Here is a 23750-nt window from a genome sequence, read left to right as displayed (position 1 = left end):
GGGGTGGTTTCTGTTATGTAGATTCCCTTATCTATTTCAGTTCAGTTCAGTTCAGTTCAGTTGCTCAGTCGTTTCCGACTCTTTGCGACCCCATGAACCACAGCACGCCAGGTCTCCCTGTCCATCACCAACTCCCTGAGTTTACCCAAATGTCCATTGAGTCGGTGATGCTATCCAGTCATTTCATCCTCTGTTGTCCCCTTCTCCTCCTGCCCTCAATCTTTCCCAGCATTAGGGTCTTTTCAAATGAGTCAGCTCTTCGCATCAGGTGGCCAAAGTACTGGAGTTTCAGCTTCAAAACCAGTCCTTCCAATGAACACCCAGGACTGATGTCCTTTAGGATAGACTGGTTGGATCTCCTTGCAATCCAAGGGACTCTCAAGAGTCTTCTCCAGCACCACAGTTCAAAAACATCAATTCTTCTGTGCTCAGCTTTCTTCACAGTCCAACTCTCACATCCATACATGACTACTGGAAAAATAATAGCCTTGACTAGACAGACCTTTGTTGACAAAGTAATGTCTCTGCTTTTTAACATGCTGTCTCGGTTGGTCATAACTTTCCTTCCAAAGAGTGAGTGTCTCTTAATTTCATGGCTGCAATCACCATCTGCAGTGATTTTGGAGCCCCCCAAAGTAAAGAGTATATATTGAGCTTGTGTGACCTGTCAGCCCTGGGTTGTGTCCTGCTCTCCAGAGAATAGGGTAGACTTGGACTCCGGGCTCACACACCTGACCTTGTGACGGGGAGACAGACACCCAGAGAAAATCCTGGAAATAAGGAGCTAATTATGATGGAGGGATGGACTGAAAGGGAAGGGTCTGGTGCATCCAGAGTCTGTCACGGAATCTCAGCTGGACTGGGTGTCATGGAAGGCACCCCTGAGAAAGTGATCTTTTGACTGAGATGTGAAGGCTGAGCAGACCCTCAGCAGAGGACAGGGGACTCAGAGGGCAGAGCTACCTGAGGGGCGTCTGGCCTTCAGGTGGGCCTGGCTGGGAGGAGCGGCTGACAGAGTCCAGTGTGGGGAACTGGGAGAGTGGGGAGGACTGTGGACGGAGTCGGTTGGTGAGGGTCAGAGGCTGCTGGGCGGTGGGAGCTGCTCAGTGGGAAGGAGGTGGGCAGCCCTGTGGAGGCTCCAGACTGTGGAGGAGCTCTGCCGCCCTCTGGTGGCCATGGAGGGGAGTGTCGAAGGGAAAGTACTCCAGGAGGTTTTCTCCTAAGACAACCCAAGCATATGTCAAGAGTTTACATATCATTTTAGGAATCCCAGGGACAGAGGATGCTGGCAGGCTACAGACATGAGGTCGCAAAGGACAGTATATGACCTAGCGGCTAACCCTTTCCACACTGCGTCTCATGCTGAATCGTGTCCCACTCTGAATTTCCAATGCCTCTCATCCAAGATCTCCTCTTATACACCCCGCTCCAAGATTTCATCCAGCTGAGATCTGTGTTGATGCCAGGCCTGTTTCTCTCTGTAGAAGAGGATCCAGATACAACATTCTCAGTCCTTGGGCAGGACTGGAGCATCTGTGAGTAGGAGGAGGGTGAGGAACGTCCGTGTGTCCTGCCTGTGCCGGAGGGTCCATGTGGACACGAAAAGGCTGCATTTCCTTTCCTCCCGTGCCCCCTTATTGTCTTCATGGGGCAGGGCCAGGTGGAATCAGAAGACCAGGGTGGTGCAGTGATTCTGAACCTCGTCTTCCCTCCTTCTCTGTCTCTGCCCCCATCAGGGGACCTGGTCTTCTTGGTGGGAAGGAAGGTGGGGCGGCTCCATAGGCCCCTGATCAGAGATTCTTTCAGCAAAAGGGACACAGGGGTCAAGCCTGCTAGCTCTGCACTCAGTGTCCCTGACACCCCGTGACTGTAGGAACTGAATTATTAGGGTCTAATGGACTCTTTTGTATTCTGATTTATTAGATTGCTTTTACTTCTTTTTACCTTTTGATATTTGAAGTTTCAGAGGTGAATCTCCATCTACCTTAAGCATGAGCAGGGTTGGTGCCAGGGCGGTTCAGTTGTCTTTAAGGTTACTTTTTATAGTAGCTTCAGTTTCACAGCAAAGTGAGGGAAGATATGGAGTTTTCCTAGATACCTGCCATCCACAAGTGTAGGGCCTCCTTAATACTCAACATTCCACCCCCGAGGTGTGCATTTTATCAGCTGATGAACCCACGTGAATGCATGAACACTACCCAGCTTCCACAGCTTCCATTGGGACTCACACTTGGTACCGTAACTTGTGAGGTTTCAGCAAGTGATCTTCAGCAGCATGGGCTTCCCCGGTGGCGCCGCGGTAAAGAATCCTCCTGCCAGTTCAGGAGACCCAGGTTTGATTTCTGGCTCAGGAAGATCTCCTGGAGAAGAAATGGCAACCCACCCCATTGTTCTTTCCTGGGAAATCCCATGGATAGAGGAGCCTGGCGGGCTCCAGTCCATGGGGTCACGAAAGTGTTTCACATGACTTAGCAACTAGAACAACCACAATGTCAGTAACAGTCCTGCTGTGCAAGTCACACCAGCAGGGCTAGTGAGCGCAGAGCAGGTGGTTGTGTGTCTGTAAATTGAAAAAGGATGACATACATCACTTGTTTATTTCAGTTCAGTTCAGTTCAGTTGCTCAGTGGTGTCTGACTCTTTGCGACCCCATGAATCGCAGCACGCCAGGCCTCCCTGTCCATCATCAACTCCTGGAGTTCACTCAGACTCTCGTCCATCGAGTCCGTGATGCCATCCAGTCGTCTGATCCTCTGTCGTCCCCTTCTCCTCCTGCCCCCAATCCCTCCCAGCATCAGAGTCTTTTCCAATGAGTCAACACTTCTCATGAGGTGGCCAAAGGACTGGAGTTTCAGCTTTAGCATCATTCCTTCCAAAGAAATCCCAGGGCTGATCTCCTTCAGAATGGACTGGTTGGATCTCCTTGCAGTCCCTGGCCCTCTCAAGAGTCTTCTCCAACACCACAGTTCAAAAGCATCAATTCTTCGGTGCTCAGCCTTCTCAAAGTCCAACTCTCACATCCATACATGACCACAGGAAAAACCATAGCCTTGACTAGACGGACCTTAGTCGGCAAAGTAACGTCTCTGCTTTTGAATATACTATCTAGGTTGGCCATAACTTTTCTTCCTAGGATTAAGCGTCTTTCAATTTCATGGCTGCAATCACCATCTGCAGTGATTTTGGAGCCCAAAAAAATTACCCATGCTCAAATATGGAAACCTCGTGTGTGCGGTGGCCGTGATGAACCAATGTCTACCTTCAAGTTAAGCAATGTTTAGAGGACTTTTCCTATGGCTCAGTGGATAGGAATCTGCCTGTCAAAGCCCAGGACATGGGTTTGATCCCTTACCCTCACTTTTGCTGTGAAACTGAAGCTACTATAAAAAATAACCTTTAAGACAACTGAACTACCCTGGCACCAACCATGCTTATGCTCAAGGAAGATGGAAATTCACCTTTGAAACTTCAAATATCAAAAGGTAAAAAGAAGTAAAAACAATCTAATAAATCAGAATACTAAAGAGGCCATTAGACCCTAATAATTCAGTTCCTACAGTCACACAGGGTGTCAAGGACACTGAGTGCAGAGCTAGCAGGCTTGACCCCTGTGTCCCTTTTGCTGAAAGAATCTCTGATCAGGGGCCTATGGAGCCGCCCCACCTTCCTTCCTTCCATGAAGATCAGGTCCCCTGATGGGGGCAGAGACAGAGAAGGAGGGAAGACGAGGTTCAGAATCACTGCACCTCCCAGGTATTCCGACTCCACCTGGCCCTGCCCCATGAAGACAATAAGGGGGCACGGGAGGAAAGGAAATGCAGCCTTTTCATGTCCACGTGGACCCTCCGGCACAGGCAGGACACACGGACGTTCCTCACCCTCCTCCTACTTACAGATGCTCCAGTCCTGCCCAAGGACTGAGAATGTTGCGTCTGGATCCTCTTCGACAGAAAGAAATTGGCCTGGCATCAACACAGATCTCAACCAGATGAAATTTGGAGTGGGGTATATAAGAGGAGATCTTGGATGAGAGGCATTGGAAATTCAGAGTGGGACATGATTCAGCATAAATGATATGCAGTGTGGAAAATGTTAGTCGTAGGTCATATACAATCCTTTGCGACCTCATGTCTGTAGCCTGCCAGCATCCTCTGTCCCTGGGATTCGTAAAATCATATGTAAACTCTTGACATATGCTTGGGTTGTCTTAGGAGAAAACCTCGAGTACTTTCCCTTCGACACTCCCCTCCATGGCCACCAGAGGGCGGCAGAGCTCCTCCACAGTCTGGAGCCTCCACAGGGCTGCCCACCTCCTTCCCACTGAGCAGCTCCCACCGCCCAGCAGCCTCTGACCCTCACCAACCGACTCCGTCCACAGTCCTCCCCACTCTCCCAGTTCCCCACACTGGTCTCTGTCAGCCGCTCCTCCCAGCCAGGCCCACCTGAAGGCCAGACGCCCCTCAGGTAGCTCTGCCATCTGAGTCCCCAGTCCTTCTCTGCTGAGGGTCTGCTCAGCCTTCACATCTCAGTCAAAAGATCACTTTCTCAGGGGTGACTTCCATGACACCCAGTCCAGCTGAGATTCCGTGACAGACTCTGGATGCACCAGACCCTTCCCTTTCAGTCCATCCCTCCATCATAATTAGCTCCTTATTTCCAGGATTTTCTCTGGGTGTCTGTCTCCCCGTCACAAGGTCAGGTGTGTGAGCCCGGAGTCCAAGTCTACCCTATTCTCTGGAGAGCAGGACACAACCCAGGGCTGACAGGTCACACATGCTCAATAAATACTCTTTACTTTGCCGACTAAGGTCCTTCTAGTCAAGGCTATGGTTTTTCCTGTGGTCATGTATGGATGAGAGTTGGACTGTGAAGAAGGCTGAGCACCGAAGAATTGATGCGTTTGAACTGTGGTGTTGGAGAAACTCTTGAGAGTCCCTGGGACTGCAAGAAGATCCAACCAGTCCATTCTGAAGGAGATCAGCCCTGGGATTTCCTTGGAAGGAATGATGCTAAAGCTGAAACTCCAGTAATTTGGCCACCTCATGAGAAGAGTTGACTCATTGGAAAAGACTCTGATGCTGGGAGGGATTGGGGGCAGGAGGCAAAGGGGACGACAGAGGATGAGATGGCTGGATGGCATCACGGACTCGATGGACGTGAGTCTGAGTGAACTCTGGGAGATGGTGATGGACAGGGAGGCCTGGCGTGCTGCGATTCATGGGGTCTCAAAGAGTCGGACACGACTGAGCAACTGAACTGAACTGAACTGAAATAGATAAGGGAATCTACATTACAGAAGCCAGAACTCACACCCCCCACCCAGTGTGACACTGAGGTGTCAGAGAATATTCCTTGTGGACACAGGGGCCCTGGCTTCAAACTGGGAGGAGACTTGCAAGAGCCCAAGCTGCTCCAGGGCGGGACTTTATTCCTCATGGAGGCAGGTGTGAGGACAGGGGCCTCTGTGTCGGGTCAGACCTCTGCTCATTCCCAGATAATCTCACCCCCTCCCATCTCCTCTCAGGAGAATCTTCTAGTCTCCCTGGAGGGCCTGGGATGGCAGCTTGAGTCCTTCCCCTGCTCTCAGAGACCTGACCTGGCTCAGACTCCCGATCCTCCATCCCAAGGGAGTCGCCACAGAGGAGGGGGAGCCCCAGCTGAACTCACAGGAACTGGGGAGCAGCTCCTCATCCCAAGGCACCTCATCTCTGGGGACACCTGGGCCTGGTCCCTGGAGACATCTCAGCCCCTCCCCCTAAGGCGTCCAGGGAAAGGAGGGGAACTTCCGGAACAGAGGAACCAGCTTCTGCAGCTGCTCCATCTCAGGGGGACTGGGGTCCCATGGGGGTCTCTCCTCCCCTGACAGAGTCTCCAGGTGGAGCTGCCCCAGGTCCTGGCACTGTGGGGAGGCTGAGAGCAGACCACTGATGGGGACACAGAGAACTAGGGTGCAGGCCCATTGCCATGAGGTGGAGAAGGACAGGGCCTTCTGGGGTCCAGCCCACAGGCCGCCACCCTCTCCCCAAAGCCCCAGAGACTCCCCGCCGGCCCTTCCTTTGAAGCCTCAGGGACTGAGAGCTCCTCCTGAGCACACCTGGATGGATGGTTCTCCTGACACTGAACAATGCCCATCGTCTCCCTGGGCTCACCCTGCACTGGGATGAGGTCGGGAAGCCTGGGGACCCACAGTGACCTGAACTCCGGCTGATAGCCTCTAGTCTGGAGGTCAGCGCCCACCTCTGCCCAGGGCGCACAGCCAGCTCACACCCTTTGGCCTTTACACCCCTGTGCAGCCTGTTACATTGTCCCCAGGTCTGCTCATGACCTCCAGGGGAAAATATTAGGCCAAACAGAAAATTAACAGGAAATTAACAGGTGAATATCCTTTTGCCTAAGGAAGTGGAGAAGGAGCCTGATTTCCATCCCTCCTTCTAAACAGCGCTCTCCAACCTTAAGGGCACCAGGGACCAGCTTCATGGAAGACAACTGCGGAGTGGTGGAGATGATTTTGGGATAATTCAGGTGCGTTACAATTACTGTGCACTTATACCTGTTATTATTACATCACCTTCACTTCGGGTCATTCGGTGTTAGACCCCAGGGGACCCCTCCTCTAACAGACCCTCAGAGCCCCTCCTGGGTGCCCACACTACCCTGCCCAACCTTCTAGGGGCCTATGGGCACCCGTGCCAGCTCCCATCCCTGCCTGCAGCCACCCATGGGAAAGATCACAGCGACCTCACAAAGATCAGCCAGGCTGACAGAGGAGGCCCTGGAATGGCAAGGAGCACCTGGACAGTTTCTGAACCAAGGCTCAGGCAACAGACACACAGAGGGAGAGTCTCCCGGAACGTGACCAGAGGACCAGGGAGCCCAGAGTCAGCCCACCCTCAGCACCAGGTTCCTCTCTTCCCAGGACACACAAGAAAACTATCCCTTCTCATCTGCCAACTGCAGCTCCTCCTGACACCCAGTTCTGGGTCTCTGTTCCTGGAGAAGGCAATGGCAACCCATTTCAGTATTCTTGCCTGGGGAATCCTGGGGACGGAGAAGCCTGGTGGGCTTCTGCCCATAGGGTCGCACAGAGTCGGACACAACTGAAGAGAATTAGCATGCATGCATGCACTGGAGAAGGAAATGGCAACCCACTCCAGTACTCTTGCCTGGAGAGTCACAGGGAGGGAGGATCCTGCTGGGCTGCTGTCTATGGGGTCACACAGAGTCAGGCACGACTGAAGTGTCTTAGCAGCAGCAGTCCCTGAAAACAGACGCCAGGCTGGTGACAAGCTAAGGTAGAGACCAGGTCCCCTCTCCAGTCATCACTCACGTGACCCCTTTCTCTCCTCCAGAGTCAGTGTGACCTTCAGGCGGGTCAAATATCTGCAATCTTCTCAGATATTTGAGAACAACAGGAAGACCCTGGGCATCCAGCTGGGTTTCTGTGTCACAGGAACAATTACCACCAAAATTTGGAAACCCCTGGATCTGTGATTTTGCTGAGAGACCCCAGACCAAAACACAGCAGAGGCCAGCACTGGGGTGGGTGGGGCGGCCTAACCACTGTTCTGGGGTCTCAGCCAGGCTGGGCAAGCGTGTCACCTGGCAGCTGCTGAAACAGCATTTCTAAGGTGTCACCTGGGGGTTCGCAGTCTTCATGAAGCTCCACAGGTGATTCCCACGCACCGTGGGGAGGACGTCCCTGAGACAAGCGTTCCTGATGCAACCCCTCCCCACCCCCCGGCTCCTCCTCTGGAGGGAAAAGCCAGAAGGGGATGAGGGAGGGCTGTCGGGGAGGCTGAGTGTGCATCTGATCCAGAGCAGTGGGGACCCCGACCCGGACACCCCAAGGTTGTGCTTTTCCAGACAAGGGTGTGTGTGTGCGTGTGTGTGTACAGATGTGTGTGTATCTAGGTGTCTGTGTGTAGCTGAGATGTAGGTATGTGTGAGTAGGGGTGTGGGGTGGTGTTGTGTGTCGGTGTTTGTGTGTGTGTGTGTGTGTGTGTGTAGGTGGAGAATCACTGCTCTAGAAGGCAGAGGACTCAGCAGAGTTCAGGGAACAGAAATACAGACAGAGGGGGAAGTGGGAGGGGGGCCACGAGGAGGGAGGGAGGAGAGGAGGGGGAGGGGCCTGGACAGAGACTCCGCCCCATTGGGCTGGGCCACGTGACCCAGCAAAGTGCTCCTGCCCAGGGGCAGGTCCAGCACACAGGGGGAAGGACAGCAGAGCTCCTGCAAGGACTGCAGGGCTTGTGAGCGTTTCTGGAGAGGAAGTTCTCCTCACAGAGAGAGGGACACAGCAGACCGCAAGCACCATGGAGCCCCCGTCAGGCCCTGCAAGCAGGCGGCATGTCCCCTGGAGCAGGCTCCTGCTGGCAGGTGAGAGGGGACAGTTTTCAGGGAGGAGGCGGAGACTGGAGAACGAGAGACTGGCTGGTCCCTGGGGGAGATGGGGCTCTGAGAGGGGACAGGGGGCTTCTGTTCAGACCTGAAGGCAGAGGGCAGGGGAATCAGGGAGGGAGGGGGGCTCAGCCACAGGAGACTCTGCTTGAGCTAGAGCTGGCGAGGGGCGGGAGGACTCAACTGCTGTAGGTTTTATCAGTTATTCTTCACTGATGAGTTTGTTGATAACTGAAGACAATAATAACATTTTATTGTGTCACTACAGAAAAAGACATAACCAGCACAGTAAACACTGTCCTTACCCAACACCCTTAGAAACAGACAATTAAAACCAGGCTGTGGAATTCCTGGAAACTCTCCTTCCTTCATCCCCAGGTACTAATGTCTGGAGCCTGGTCCAGGCCCAGGGTTTCAAGCAGGATCAGACAAGCCCCTGCCCTCACGGAGCCTGCGCTCTGTGGGGAGGAAGACAGACAAGCAGAGAGATGGAGAGTGTGCTGGCAGGTGCTCCAGGCGTCCCGCAGGAACCGGAGCGGGGAATGTCAGCAGTGAGCACGGAGGGTCTTTACAGCAGCTGGTCGTTGTGGGAGGCATCTCCCAAGAGGCCCTGAGTGTGAGCAGGCGTGTGAGGGCAGCAAGGGGGTGAGCCAGGGACAGCTGGGGAAGCAGAGGAAAAAACGACCCCAGAGGGGTTGAAGTGACAGGGATCATGCTGCTGACCTAAAACCACACACACACATACATGCACACACACCCACACTAAGGCTGAAGGATGAAGAAACCAGCTCAGGACCCAGGGCACCATTTTCCCATCCCCCACGCAGGTCACAGTATTAACTGATATCTCTCTCTTCCCTCCTAGTCTCACTCTTAACTTTCCGGACCCCGCCCACCTCTGCCCAGCTCACTATTGAAACGGTGCCCCCCCTTGCTGCAGAAGGGTCGGATGTTCTTCTACTTGCCCACAACGTGACAAAGATTCCTCTAGGCTATGCCTGGTACAGAGGAGAAAGGGTAGACAACATCAAGCTAATTGCATCATATAGAGTAGATAATGATGCAACTATCTATGGGCCTGTGTACAGCAAACGGGAGGCACTTTACCCCAGTGGAACCCTGCTGATCCAGAACGTCGCCCAGAAAGACACAGGATCCTACACCCTGCTCGTTACAAAGAAGGATTTACAGACAGAAAGACAGACTGGACACCTCCACGTGCACCGTGAGTACTTCCTGTCTGACCTTGGGGTGTTTGGCAGGCGGGGGCGGGGGTGGAGGGTGGTGGTGAATTCTGTTCACACTTGCAGGACTGACAGCCCCGGAAGTTGCCCCAATCCCCCTCTGCATTATGCCCCGTGTCGGGGTTTGAACATTCAGTGCAGGACACACGGTGTGGAGACAAACTCCAAAGGGTCAGAAATGCTTCCAGGAAGCCAGGCCCTGCAGACACTGTGCAGAGAGAAGGACGGGCTGATGGAGGGACTCAGCAGAGGGACAGCACTCTCAGTCCAGCCCCCTGGGCCCCTCCCCGTGACCAGGACCCTGAGGAAGACCCTGCAGGACTCAGGGAAGACCCTGGCCTGAGGGCCCCAGGGATCCTCACAGAGAATCTCAGCCCCAGGAAGCCCCTCCCAGACCCTGTCCCAGGGCTCCTGCCTCCAGTGACACCAGGAAGCCTGTGCCAAATCCCTAGGCTCCTAAGCTGGTCACCAGCCAGGGCTCAGCCCTGAGAGCCACGTCCGCTCAGGGGCACAGCCTGGTCCTACTCCTGAGACTCGGCATGGGGAGCACACAGGTACAAGGTCCCCAGGAATCAACCAAATGCCCTGGGGGACTTGGAGACGCCAGAGAAATCTCAGCAGCCCCAGAGAGGAACAGAGGAAGGAAGACACTCCTGGCAGCTCCTCGACCCCAGGGTGCCGCCGAGGGAGCTCTCTCCCGAGGCTGGTTGATGAAACCAGGATAGATGCCAGGTGGTCTCTGAATCCCACCCAGGTCTGTCCACCACTAAACGCTGCTGCACAGTCGACCCCCGAGGAAGCCTGTGCTTCTCCCAGACATAGAGCAGGTGGCCTCACACTCTGAGCTCAGATCCCCATGCATTCATCTTGCCATACACAAGCATGCCTTATTCTGTAAAGACTCTGTCTGGCTGAGAGGCGAAGGATGCCAGTTTTGTTTGAAGGTGTTTCTACAGGAGGCTAAGGTATAAAGAAAGGGAAAGTGTTAGTTGCTCAGTCACGTCCCACTCTTTGCTACCCAGTGTGCTATAGCCCAGCAAGTTCTGCTGTCCTTGGAACTCTCCAGGCAAGAATGCTGACTGGGTAGCAATTCCCATCTCCAGGGGATCTTCCCAACCCAGGGACTGAGCCCAGGGCTCCTGCACTGGCAGGCAGATTCTTTACTGTCTGAGCCACCAGGGAGGCTCAGGGCAATGTTCTCTCTGTTATCTGCACAGCGGTGCTACCCACACCCGTCATCACCAGCAACAACTCCAACCCCTGGGAGCACGAGGACACTGTGGTGTTAACATGTGGAGCTGAGACCCAGAACACCTCCTACATGTGGTGGATCAACAGTCAGAGCCTCCCCAAGAGCACCAGGCTGGAACTGTCCGAGGACAAGAGGACTCTCACTGTGTTCAATGTGACAAGGAATGACACAGGACCCTATGTGTGTGAAGCCCGGAACCCAGTGAGTGTCAGCCGCAGTGACCCATTCACCCTGGATGTCCTCTGTGAGTAACCTCTGTTCCTAGGTGACCTGAGCTGCCCACCCAAATGCACGTTGCCAGAGGCCAGTCGACACCCATCCCTCTCAGGTCCGAGTACATGGGCCATCACCCCTGGACACCCAGACTGGACATGACTTCCTGTCCCAGGCAAGTCCAGGCAGGTCCACCTTGAATGAAGCCAGGGAGGGGATGGGCTGCTCTTTGTTGGTGGCTGAGGATCACCAGAATATGATGGGAGAAACGAATTAATGTCAGACTCACAATGAGTGAGCATGAAGGGTAATGATTGCAAATTTTTCAGACAAGCGTGTGAACAGCTCAGAAGGACCCAGGGGCCCAGTACAGACAAGGAACTCCCCTTCCCTTCCCTCTGGTTGCACCACATGTGGCTTTCTGCTCTTTGCTCCAAATGGTCCGGACACCCCACCACTTACCCCTCAGAAATCCTCTGACCATCCAGAGGGGAACCTCAAGCTCTCCTGCCACACAGCCTCTCACCCAGCCACACAGCGCTCCCGGCTTGGCAGTGTGAGGCCCCGGCAATGCGCCCAGGCTCTCTATCCCCAATCACAACATGTACTCTCAGGTCCTACATTCCCTGACTGGCCTGGATAGCACCATGGTCAGAAAACCAAGGTTCCCAGGGCTGATAGCACAGACTGTCCAGTACTAGAGTGTTGTCCCAGCGACCAGGCAAGGGTCCCCCTGGCGTGATCTGGGGGTCAGAGGAGATGTGCGTTGGTCTCTTTCCCATTGTCACCTGAACAAAGACCCAGGGCCTTCCTCACAGTCGCCTTTACAGAGGTCACTGGGCCCCGAGACTGCGGAGGGAGCAAGGCCAAGGCCTCCAACCCACTCTCAGCAGTCACCCCTCTCTCTCTCCACAGCCCCGGTGGCACAGCCTTCCCTCCAAGCCAGCAACACCACAGTCACAGAATACGAGGGCCCCGTGGTCCTGACCTGCCTCGCAGATGAGACTGGGGTCTCCATACGCTGGTTCTTCAAAGGCCAGAGTCTCCTCCTCGCAGAGAGGATGACACTGTCCTCAGACAACAGCACCCTCACCATAGACCCCGTCAGCAGAGAGGACGCCGGGGATTATCAGTGTGAAGCCTTCAACAGGGGCAGCTCCAGCAGAAGCGAGCCCCTCAGGCTGCATGTGACCTGTGAGTGGCCATCATCGCCTCCTGTCTTAGTCGTTCAGTGGTGTCCGACTCTTTGTGACACCACAGACTTGAGCTCACTAGGCTACTCTGTCCGTGGGATTTCCCAGGCAAGAGCCCTGGAGTGGGGTGCCATTCGCTACTCCAGGGGATCATCCTGACCCAAGGATCGAACCCGAGTCTACTGCACTGCAGGCGCTCTTCCCGTATAAGCCACCAGGGAAGCCCATTTTAACCTGGATAACCTTCCTTTATTAATTCCACCAACAATTAGCCTATCATCTCATTTCCTTCACTTCAAGCAAGTGGAACGTGTGCTGTCTCTCCCCTCCTCACCCCCTGATTTCTCCTGGCCCTCTGCTGTGAAGCCTCGTTGCCAAGACCGCTGGAAGCAGCGCTAAAATCAGTCCCTGGGACTTCCTGGGCAGCCCAGCGGTGAAGACTCCGCCTTCCACTGCAGAGGTTGCTGTGACCTCCTCCAGGGGAATCTTCCCCACCCGGGACTGGGTCCCTGTGTCCTATGTCTCCTGATTGGCAGGTGGGATCGTTACCACTAGTGCCTCCTGGGAAGCCCCGGTGAGTCACAAAGGCTAAACCTCCTTTTCCTTACGTGTACCGTGGGGTGTGGTATGCACTCTATAGAGCTTTGTGAATACGTGCCCCAGTGAAGGTGGGATCACAGCAGCTGTGTTCAGGCAGGAAGTGTCCACATGCTAGCTGGCACTGCTGTGACTGCGGGCTTGCCGGCACACTTGACTCCACATCCCTCCACCTGTCTTTCTTAGTTGCGCCGTCGTCTCTACAGTGAAAGTGACGCCATTTCTCCCCAGTATGGGCGGTGGTCATGTGTGGAGAGATGGGGGCCTTGAGGACTGTAATTTGCGCAACATAAACGCTTACGACTCTGTGTTGTCTGTTGGTCGGTTAGGTCAATGGTTTGCAGTGATCTCACGGCCTCTAGTTTCTCACTGAAATTCCCTCTGACTGCCGCATCCATCATTGAAAGCTGGGTGTTGTCATGTCACTGTTGTGACCGAGCTGTTTCTCCCCTTGATACTGTCCATTTTGATTCACAAATCTGGTGGTGTTAGGTGCATGATGCTTATAACTGTTCGATTTCCTTGGTGAATGAAATTTTTCTTGATATGTAGGGTCTTACTTTGTCTCTTGTAGGCTTTCTTGATTTAGAGATTATTATACCAGACACTCATACAGCCACCACAATTCTCTTTTTATTACTATTTGCATAGAATATCTTTTTCCAACCTGACTTCAACCTTCTATGTCTTTGTATCTAAAGTGAGTCCCTTGAAGAGAGTATAGAGATGGGTCATAATTTTAATCCATTCTGTCAACTTCTGCCTTTAATTTGAAGGTTGAGCCTGTCTATGAGTCAGATACTTCCCGATAGGAAAGAGCTTCTGCATCTCACTCCTTGGTATATGTGCTACATGCTTTATTCATTAATTCCTCTATTTCTTCCTCTTTGGTAGTTAAGTGATTTCCTTACTTAGTTGTCATTTTGAGACTATCTTTCCCTTTCCACATATATTTCAGTTCTTTTCTTAGGGGCTAACTGGAAGGTGACAATTAATATCTTAAACATGTATCTATCTAGTTGAAATATCAACTAGGTTCTATGATGCATAAGACAAACGAGGTGCTCCTATACATCTCCATCCCCCCGATTTTATACACCTATTGTCATCAATTTCAGCCATCCTTATACAATGTGTGTCCATTATATAGATTTATAAATATTGTTCCAAGAAATATCTTTGAAATGAGAAAGAAAAGCATGCGATTGCAAGAAAGACAAAAATATTGGCTTAAATGAGATAGCTACCTTGGATCACTCTTAGCACTGTTCTTTTTTCTTTAATTAATTTTTTATTGAAGGGTAATTGCTTTACAGAATTTTGTTGTTTTCTGTCAAACCTCAACATGAATCAGCCATAGGTGTACATTTACCCCTCCCTTTGGAACCTCCCTCAGCACCCCCTATAGGTTGATACACAGCCGCTGTCTGAGTTTCCTGAGCCATACAGCAAATTCCCGTTGGCTATCTATTTTGCATATGGTAATGTAAGTTTTCATGCTACTCTTTCCATGCATCTCACCCTCTCTTCCTCTCTCCCCATGTCCATAAGTCTGTTCTCTGTGTCTGTTTCTCCATTGCAGCCCTGTAAGTAAATTCTTCAGGACCATGTTTCTAGATTCCGTATGTATGCGTTAGAATACGGTACTTATCTTTCTTTTTCTGGGTTACATCGTCTGTATAATAGGTTCTAGGTTCATCCACCTCATTAGAACTGACTCAAAGGCGTTTCTTTTTGTGGCTGAGTATATTCCATTGTGTCTTTGCACCACAATTTCTTTATCCATTGATCACTCGATGGACACCTGGGGTGCTTCCATGTTCTAGCTCTTGTAAATAGTGCTGCAGTGAACAATGGGTTACAGGTGTCTTTTTCAATTTTGGTTTCCTCGGGGTATGTGCCCAGCTGTGGGATTGCTGGGTCATATGGTGGTTTTATTCCTAGTGTTTTAAGGAGTCTCCATTCTATCTTCCATAGTGGCTGTATCAATTTACATTCCCACCAACAGTACAAGAGCATTCCCTTTTCTCCACACCCTCTCCAACATTTATTGTTTGTCGACTTTTTGATGATAGCCATTCTGACTGGTGTGAAGTGATATCTCATTTAGTTTAGATTTGCATTCCTTTAAGACTGAGCCATGTTGAGCTTCTTTTCATGTGTTTGTTAGCTATCTCTATGCAACCTAGACAGCATACTCAAAAGCAGAGATATTACTTTGCCAACAAAGGTCTGTCTAGTCAAGGCTATGGTTTTTCCTGTGGTCATGTATGGATGTGAGAGTTGGACTGTGAAGAAAGCTAAGTGCCGAAGAATTGATGCTTTTGACCTGTGGTGTTGGAGAAGACTCTTGAGAGTCCCTTGGACTTCAAGGAGATCCAGCCAGTCCATTCTGAAGGAGATCAGCCTTGGGTGTTCATTAGAAGGAATGATCCTAAAGCTGAAACTCCAGTACCTGGCCACCTCATGTGAAGAGTTGACTCATTGGAAAAGACTCTGATGCTGGGAGGGATTGGGGGCAGGAGGAGAACGGACGACAGAGGATGACATGGCTGGATGGCACCACTGACTCAATGGACATGAGTCTGAGTGAACTCCGGGAGTTGGTGATGGACCAGGAGGCCTGGCATGCTGCAATTCATGGGGTCACAAAGAGTCGGACATGAGTGAACAACTGAACTGACTGACTGACTGATGTCTTTGGAGAAGTGTCTGTTTAGTTCTTTTTCCCACTTTCTGATTGGGTTGGTTTTTTTTTCTGGTATTGAATTGTATGAGCTGCTTGTATATTTTGGAACTTAACCCTCTGTCAGTTATTTAATTTGCTATTATTTTCTCCCATTCTGAGAGTTGTATTCTAACCTTGCTTGTAGTTTCCATTGCTGTTCAAAAACTTTTAAGTTTAATCAGGTCCCACTTGTTTACTTTTGTTTTGATTTCCAGACTCTAGGAGGTGGGTCATAGAGGATCTTGCTTTGGTTTATGTCATCGAGTGTTCTGCCTATGTTTTCCTCTAAGAGTTTTATAGTTTCTGGTCTTATATTAAATTCTTTAATCCATTTTGAGTATGTCTTTGTCTGTGGTGTTAGGAATTCTTCTAATTTCATTCTTTTACCTGTAGCTGTCCAGTTTTTCCAGCACCATTTATTGATGAAGCTGTCTTTGCCCCATTCTATATTCTTGCCTTCTTTGTAAAAGAAAAAGGGTACACATAGGTGCCTGGGTTTATTTGGGGCTTTCTATCTTGTTTCATTGGCCTATGGGTCTTTCTATGTATGGTCCTGGCACACAAAAAATTATGTTTTTTTGTGCCACTACCATGCTGTCTTGATGACTGTAGCTGTGTAGTATAATCTGAAGTCAGGAAGGTTGATTCCTCCTGCTCCATTCTTCCTTTTCAAAACTGCTTTGGCTATTCGGGGTCTTTTGTGTTTTCATATGAATTATGAAATTTTTTGTTCTAGTTCTGTGGAAAATGTCATTGGTAGTTAGATAGGGATCACATGGAATCTGTAGATTGCATTTGGTAGTATCATCATTTTCACAATATTGGTTCTTCCTACCCAGGAACCTGAAGTATCTCTCCATCTGTTTCTGTCATCTTTGATTTCTTTCATTAGTGTCTTATACTTTTCTGTGTACAGTTCTCTTGTCTCCTGAGGTAAGTTTATTTCTAGATATTTAATTCTTTTTGTTGTAATGATGAATGGGATTGATTCCTTAATTTCTCTTTCTCATTTTTCAATGTTAGTTTATAGAAATCCAAGTGGTTTCTGGAAGAAGGCAATGGCACCCCACTCCAGTACTCCTGCCTGGAAAATCCCATGAATGGAGGAGGCTGGTAGGCTGCAGTCCATGGGGTCGCTGAGAGTTGGACATGACTCAGTGACTTCTCTTTCACTTTTCACTTTCATGCATTGGAGAAGGAAATGGCAATCCACTCCAGTGTTCTTGCCTGGAGAATCCCAGGGACGGCGGAGCCTGGTGGGCTGCCGTCTATGGGGTTGCACAGAGATGGACACAACTGAAGCAACTTAGCAGCAGCAGCAGCAGCAGTGGTTTCTGTGTACTGATTTTTTATTTGCAACTTTGCTAAATTCACTGATTAACTCTAGTAATTTTCTGCTAGTGTCTTTAGGGTTTGCTATGTACATTATCCTGTCATCTGCAAACAGTGAGAGCTTTACTTCTTCTTTTACCATCTGTAAAGTCTGTTTTAACCTCTCCTTTTTCATTTCTAATTTTGTTGATTTGATTCTTCTTTCTTTTTTTCTTGATGAGTCTGGCTAAAGGTTTGTCAATTTTGTTTATTTTCTCAAAGAACGACCTTTTAGTTTTATTCTCCTTTACTGTTGTTTCTTTCATTTCTTTTTCATTTATTTCTGCTCTAATCTTGTTGATTTATTTCCTTCTACTAATTTTGGGGGCTTTTTGTTCTTCTTTTTCCAGTTGTTTTAGGTGTAAAGTTGGGTAGTCTATTCAATGTTTTTCTTGTTTCCTGTGGTAGGATTGTACTGTTATAAACTTCCCTCTGAGAACTGGTTTTGGATTATAAGAGACTATTATGAAAACTATATGGCAATAAAATGGATAACCTGGAAGAAATGGACAGATTCATAGAAAAGTCCAGTCTTGGACTGAACCAGGAAGACTGGTTCAGTCTTCCTGACCCAACTAGGAAGAAATAGAAATCACAAACAACCCCATTACAAGCACTGAAATTGAAGCTGTGATCAAAAATCTCCCAAAAAAGAAAAGTCCAGGACCCAGTGGCTTCACAGGAGGATTCTATCAAACATTTAGAGAAGAGCTAATGCCTATCCTTCTAAAACGCTTTCAAAAAACTGCAGAGGAAGGAAGACTTCCAAACTCATTCTATGAGGCCACCATTACTCTCATACCAAAACCAGACAAAGACGACACTAAAAAAGAACACTATGGGCCAATATCACTGATGGACAGAGATGCAGAAATCCTCAACAAGATTTTAGCAAACAGAGTTCAGCAACACATCAAGAAGTTCATAAACCATGATCAGGTTGGGTTTATTCCAGTGATGCAAGGATTCTTCAATATACGCTAAGCAATCATGTGATGTATCATATTAACAAATTGAAAGATAAAAACCATATGATCATCTCAATAGATGCAGAAGAAGCCTTTGACAAAATTCAGCACCCATTTATGATGACAACTCTTCAGAAAATGGGCATAGAAGGAACCTACCTCAACACAGAAAAGGCCATATATGAGAAGCCTACAGCAAACATTATTCTCAATGGTGAAAATGTGAAAGCATTCCCCCTAAGATCAGAACCAAGACAAGGGTGTCCACTTCCACCACTATTATTCAGCATCGATCTGGAAGTCCTAGCTACAGCAATCAGAGAAGAGAAAGAAATAAAAGGAATCCAGATGGGAAAGGAAGTAAAGCTCTCACTGGGATGTATTTTTCCATCCTCTCGCTTTCAGTCTGCCTGTGTCTTTAGGTGTGAAGTGGGTTTCTGGTGGACCGCGTATATATGGGTCTTGTGTTTGTATCCATTCAGCCAGTGTGCCTTTTGGTTGGGGCTGCCACCGATCAGCTGTTTCGCTGTCTGCCGTCCGTGTTCTGCGTGGATCTGTATATTCTTTTCCGCTGGTCAGGTCCTCCTCTCCACTCTCAGCTGGTGTTCTGCATGCACTCCTGTCTCTGAAGGTGTGTTCCTGATGCATCTATGGAGAGAGACGTACTCCACGTCCTCCACCTTGTTCTTCTCCTGACCTCTGTTCTTTATACATTCCTGTGGCTTTGAGTTACTGTCCAGTGTTTGAACAGTCATCTTAAAGGATCCTCTTTACGTTTCATATGAGGCACATCTCCAAGCAATAAATTCCCTTGACTATTGTTTATCTAGGAAAGTCCTAATTTGAGCTTCACTGAAGAAGACTTTTTCTGTACATTGCTTTCCTGGCTGAAATCTTCCATGTAGGACTTAATTCAGTCATCCCAATATCTTCTGGCCCCCTGGTCTCTGATGTGAAATTTGCTATTCACCTTGTTGAGGATCCATTGTGCGTGATAAGCCACTTCTCTCTTGCAGCTTTAATCACTTCCTCTTTCCCTCAGTATTTCAGCAATTTGGCTAAATTGTGTCACAACATCTGTATCGTGAAAGAGCCTTTCGTGGAGTTCCTAACCACCCTTGATAGGTTATCTCCCATCTAGCTTGGAAAGTTTTAAGCCATTAATTTTAACCATTTTTTTTCACTGCTTTTCTCTCTGTCTTCTACTTCAAAATCTGCCATTCTGCACGTTTGTCCACTTGATGGAGTTCTGCATAATACTTTGCCTGGAGTCACCAGTCCTCATTTTTTTTTCCTTTCTAATCCCCAGTCTGAATAATTTCTTTTGTTTTTTTTCCTCCACGTTCATGGATTCTTTCTTTTACCTGCTCAAATGTGCTGAGGAATCACCCTTCCAAGTTATTGTTTTCACTTCTTATATTCAGCTCCAAATTTTCTTCAACCCTGTTTAAATAATTTAACAATGAGGAAGAAAACATCTTTCTTGAGAAGCAGGTTCTCCTTAGACCTGCCCAATATGGAGACAGCCATCCCCTCACACTGAGGACTTCAGGGCTTTAGACATGGACCTTGATTATATAGCTAGCTGAGTCAATCTCAGACAAGCACATTAGGAGTAGAAAACCAGAATAGAGAGGAGGCTAGTTTTGCACCCTGAGAAGGAAGGCTCATCCCACGGAGCTCTCAGATGCGATCAGCCAAGGAACTGGACTTGCCCTCAAGTTTGATGTTCCCTCTTCCCTCTCTAGGGGCTTCACAGGTGGGGCTAGTGGTAAACAACAAAAGAACCTGCCTGCCAGTGCCTATCCCTGAGACTAAGAGATGCAGGTTTGATCCCTGGGTCGGGAAGATTCCCTGGAGGAGGAAATGGCAACTCACTCCAGTATTCTTACCTGGAGAATTCCATGGACAGAGGCATCAGTCCAAGAGATCTGGAACCACAGGCGAAGGTCATGCTCTTTGGTAGTCAGTCCCTACCTCTGAGAAAGCCCATGAGCATTCCAGTCCAGGTGCAAACAGATCAGGTGACATGGGGACATGCATCCAGTGGTCAGTAAATTGATGAGCAGAGTTTATGGCTCCCTGAGAAGGCGATGCTGCCCCACACAATCAACAGTGTCAGCACAGAGGATGCAGGATCCCATCAGTGTAGAGTCTCCCCACCGTCAGAGTCTGCAGATGAGACCCCAGCTCCCCAGCTGAGCTCTCTAAGTGACCCTCAACACCTCTACACCTTCTCTTGTGATTTCACAGAAAGTGGGTGTGTAATGAATGCAAATAATGAGGCTGTGGTCTCCTTTCAGAGCCTGTAGAACGATGTGTCTAATTAATTATGCAAAACTTAGCTCACCTTGTCGCAGTTTGGTTATTATTTGTGAGAGTTGTTTGACTGTGGGCAACACACTGGATCTTGTGCCTCAGTTTCCTCATCTTAAACCTGGAGAAGAACCGCTGGATTTTAGGGCTGTTCAGAGGCTGTTCACCAGGAAGTTGATGAGATTAAAATCCTTCTGCGGGTCCCTCCACAGAGGAAAGTGTCAGGACATGGAACTGGCTACAGTGAGAGAATGGAGAGTTAGAGCAAGCCCAGGGTTTCAAATCTGAATAAGAGGAAAACGATGCAAACACACGCATGGGAGAGTCAGGAGGACACCGTGATGACAAAACAGACAACCACACAGGCCTCAGAGCATTTCCTTCGTCCTACAGGCCCTCTCCCGGAAGACTCCTCTTGGTGTTCCCTCCAGTGAACTCGGACCCCATCTCCCCTCTCTCCTTCTCTTCTGCTTTCAGGGCAAGAAAACAGCCGAGCCCTCAGTGTGGGGGCCATTACTGGCATCGTGATTGGGGTCCTGCTTGTGCTGATACTTCTGGCTGTCCTGGGGCGTTTCATTTTCCTTCACAGGTACAGTGGCATTCCCAGATGCTGCTCTTGCCCCAGGTTAACCCTAGTCCTAGAGGAAGGACACCCCATCCTCCAATTTCAGGCCTGGATCTCCAGGACCTCCCCACTTCCCCACAGATATTCTCTCTCGTCCTTCAGTTCCTGCCTCACCTGGTATTGACCTGTGGCAGCTTCCTTAACACCGTCCTCATTTATTTTGTTATTTAGTCACGAAGTTGGGTCCATCTCTTTTGCCACTCCATGGACTCCTGTGTCCATGGAATTTCCAGGCAGGAATACTGGAGTGGGTTGCCATTTGCTTTCCCAGGGGATCTTCATGACCCAGGGATCGAACCCGTGTCTCCTGCATTGGCAAGCAGATTCTTTACCTCTGAGACACCAGGGAAGCCTCATCTATCAGTTAACACAATTAAGACCCCTCCATGTCCTAGTTCCCTATATGTACGCTGACAGGTAGTAAGTACTCAGAAAAAGGTATCTCTTCCTGTATATTTCAATCCAGCTACTCTATGAGGGGCAGTCACGGGGCCAGGGCCTGAGGGGCATCCTGATCAAAGTCACGCTTGGCCAGAAAAAGAAGTCTGGACAGGCCAGGTGGGGTCAAATGCCCCCAGCTGGCAGATGCGTTAACGACACCCCTGATGCTTGAGACAGAACATCGTGCCAGGTCAGCAGGGGGTGGGATGTCTTTACACTTCAGGTCCAGGTGATGGAGGGAAAGGAGAAGGCCGCTGTCACATTTCAGCACCTCCTGGGTGAGGGCAGGGGCCACAGCAGCGACACTGCCCTCAGTGAGACCCGAGTCGCTGGCTTCCCTTTCCTCCCCACACACTGGCCCTGCTCTCCCCATAAGCGTGGTACGTCCACACAGACAGAGCTCTGGATGGATGGATGCCTTTCCCAGAGCCCTGATCCCTTCGGTGGCCACTTCCTTCTGAACCCTATTAGCCTATGGTCCTGCCCCTCCGGACTCAGGGTAGATACGGCTTCTTAAGGACTTTCCTCAGCGTCCTTGCTGGGCCCTCCCCTCTAAGAAGCCTTGGTGGAGAAAGGAGGCGTCCAGCCCCTGCTTGGACATGGGGATCCTCCTGTCCCGTGTTCTGACAGCAAAGCCTTGACCTCCCTCTACACCCCTCACAAATATAACTGTTTTTTTTTTTTTCTTCCCTAACCCCAGCTGCCTGCCCAACAGAGGAAACTGGCCCCCAGCGTCCACCTCAGGTGAGTGTCTGTTCAGCCCAGCACAGCAGGCGCCCCGGGCAGGCCCTGCCCTGTCTGTTCCTGCCTGCCTCCCCCAGGGTCTCTGGCCCTTTCTCTGGGGCTTCAGCACAGGGGACCCCAACTGGCTAGTCTGCTTGTCCTGTGAATTATAATCCTGGGAGGCTCCTTTGCCCTCACTGGGCCCTGAAATTGCCAGAGTGTCTCTCCCTTGGTGGGGCTCTTTCTCCCATGGTTCTCCAGAAGGTGGACTCTCAGCCTCTCCTGAGAGAATGGGCTAAGCTTCCTCACATGCTCAGTGGTAACTCCTGTCTCCTCCCAGGACATGGTCCCTCTGGCAGCTCTGTCTCCCAGGTGAGTACATCCCTTCCTTTTCTCTTCTCCCCGCGTACCCGATCACAGGCACAGGGCAGGGGGACTGTCCAACCCTGATGCACTGTGCAGACCCCTTTCACTTGAGGGTAGTTGAAAGTCGCTCAGTCGTGTCCAGCCTTTGTGACCCCATGGACAGTAGACCGCCAGGCTCCTCTGGCCTCGGATTTCTCCAGGCAAGAATACTGGAATGGGTTACCATTGCCTTCTCCAAGGGATCTCCATGACCCTGGGATCGAGCCGGGGTCTCCCACATTGCAGGCAGATTCTTTGCCTTCTGAGCCACCAGGGAAGCTCATAAGAGTAGTTAGGATATAGCAAGCCCCACCAAGCTGGGAGCTGGATGCACTTCAGGAACGTGACCACCCACCACCTTATCCAGAGGCTGCCCTGGTCCCCTGACTTGACCTCAGGAGAACCTTGGAGTCGAGCGAGGAAGAGAGTGGGCACTGGATCATCAGTCAGGGGAGCCAGGCTAACAAGGGTGGGAAACAGAGCCCAGACAGGATTTGGGGTGGGGGCTGCAGGCGTGGAGATGGCTGTTCAGGAGAAATCACTCTCCTTCCCTCTCCTCTGATGCCTGCTTCCTCCATGCCCAGGCCTCCCTACGTGATGCCAGGCCACCAGCTCCCATCTACCAGGTGAGTGTGGGGATCCAGGTTCTGGTCCTTTAAGCCCAAGGGGCAGAGGAATTCCCCCCTGCACACCTGGCTGTGTTTGAAGGTCCAAGAAATAGCAGAAAGATTGAAAGGGGACGAAGGGGAGGTGGGTCTGGACCAAAAACCTCTGACCCAGACAGACCCTGGGGGACCCGGGGCTGGGAAGTCCCTGGGTAGTCATCTGAGAAGGTTACATGAGCTTGGAGGCATCGGTTTTCTTTTGCAGGAATTACTACGCCCCGACACAGACGTTTACTGTCATATCAGCCACAAAGCAGATGTGGGTCCTTAGTTCCTCCAGACACGTCTCCTTAACAGACTGTGGGAAAGAGCTTACCTGAGACCCAAGACCCGAGTGAGGTCAAGAGGGAGAGCCTGAGGCAGAGAACCAGCTCTGAGACCTGAGGCTATTCAGGAACCTGGGCCCAGGCTCAGGGTTGATTTCTGGAGACCCTGACAGGCTGCCCTGAACCCTGGGTGGACCAGAACTCAGGCTGCGACTCCCGCAGTTGGGGGATGTTTTAACAGGGCAAGTGACTGGGCCTGTGACCCACTGCGGACCACCAGAAAGATCTGAATAAAGAGCACTTTCCTTCTGGCTGCAAAATATAGTGCCCTTGGGTCCTGTCCAAC

General features: G+C 50.4%; 1 protein-coding gene across 1 annotated transcript; it reads left to right on the top strand.

Annotated features, from left to right (window-relative positions):
- The first annotated feature begins 8312 nt into the window (after positions 1 to 8312).
- Positions 8313 to 23409, top strand: LOC138096682 (carcinoembryonic antigen-related cell adhesion molecule 7-like). Its single transcript, XM_068992949.1, has 8 exons — positions 8313 to 8376; positions 9263 to 9622; positions 10859 to 11137; positions 20757 to 20868; positions 22046 to 22089; positions 22409 to 22440; positions 23058 to 23099; positions 23344 to 23409. The coding sequence occupies exons 1-8, from the start codon at positions 8313 to 8315 to the stop codon at positions 23407 to 23409; spliced, it is 999 nt and encodes a 332-aa protein (XP_068849050.1).
- The last annotated feature ends 341 nt before the right edge of the window (positions 23410 to 23750 follow it).

This window comes from Capricornis sumatraensis, chromosome 20, assembly GCF_032405125.1.
Source record: "Capricornis sumatraensis isolate serow.1 chromosome 20, serow.2, whole genome shotgun sequence".
NCBI lineage: Eukaryota > Metazoa > Chordata > Mammalia > Artiodactyla > Bovidae > Capricornis > Capricornis sumatraensis.
Note: the sequence above shows the minus strand (reverse complement) of the source record. Positions and strands in the feature narration are given on the sequence as shown.

Excerpts from the sequence above, each read along its gene's own strand:
- LOC138096682 (XM_068992949.1), top strand. The coding sequence starts at position 8,313 with ATGGAGCCCCCGTCAGGCCCTGCAAGCAGGCGGCATGTCCCCTGGAGC. Across the intron at positions 20,869-22,045 it reads CGTTTCATTTTCCTTCACAG|CTGCCTGCCCAACAGAGGAA; the intron begins GTACAGTGGCAT and ends CCCTAACCCCAG. Across the intron at positions 22,090-22,408 it reads GCCCCCAGCGTCCACCTCAG|GACATGGTCCCTCTGGCAGC; the intron begins GTGAGTGTCTGT and ends GTCTCCTCCCAG.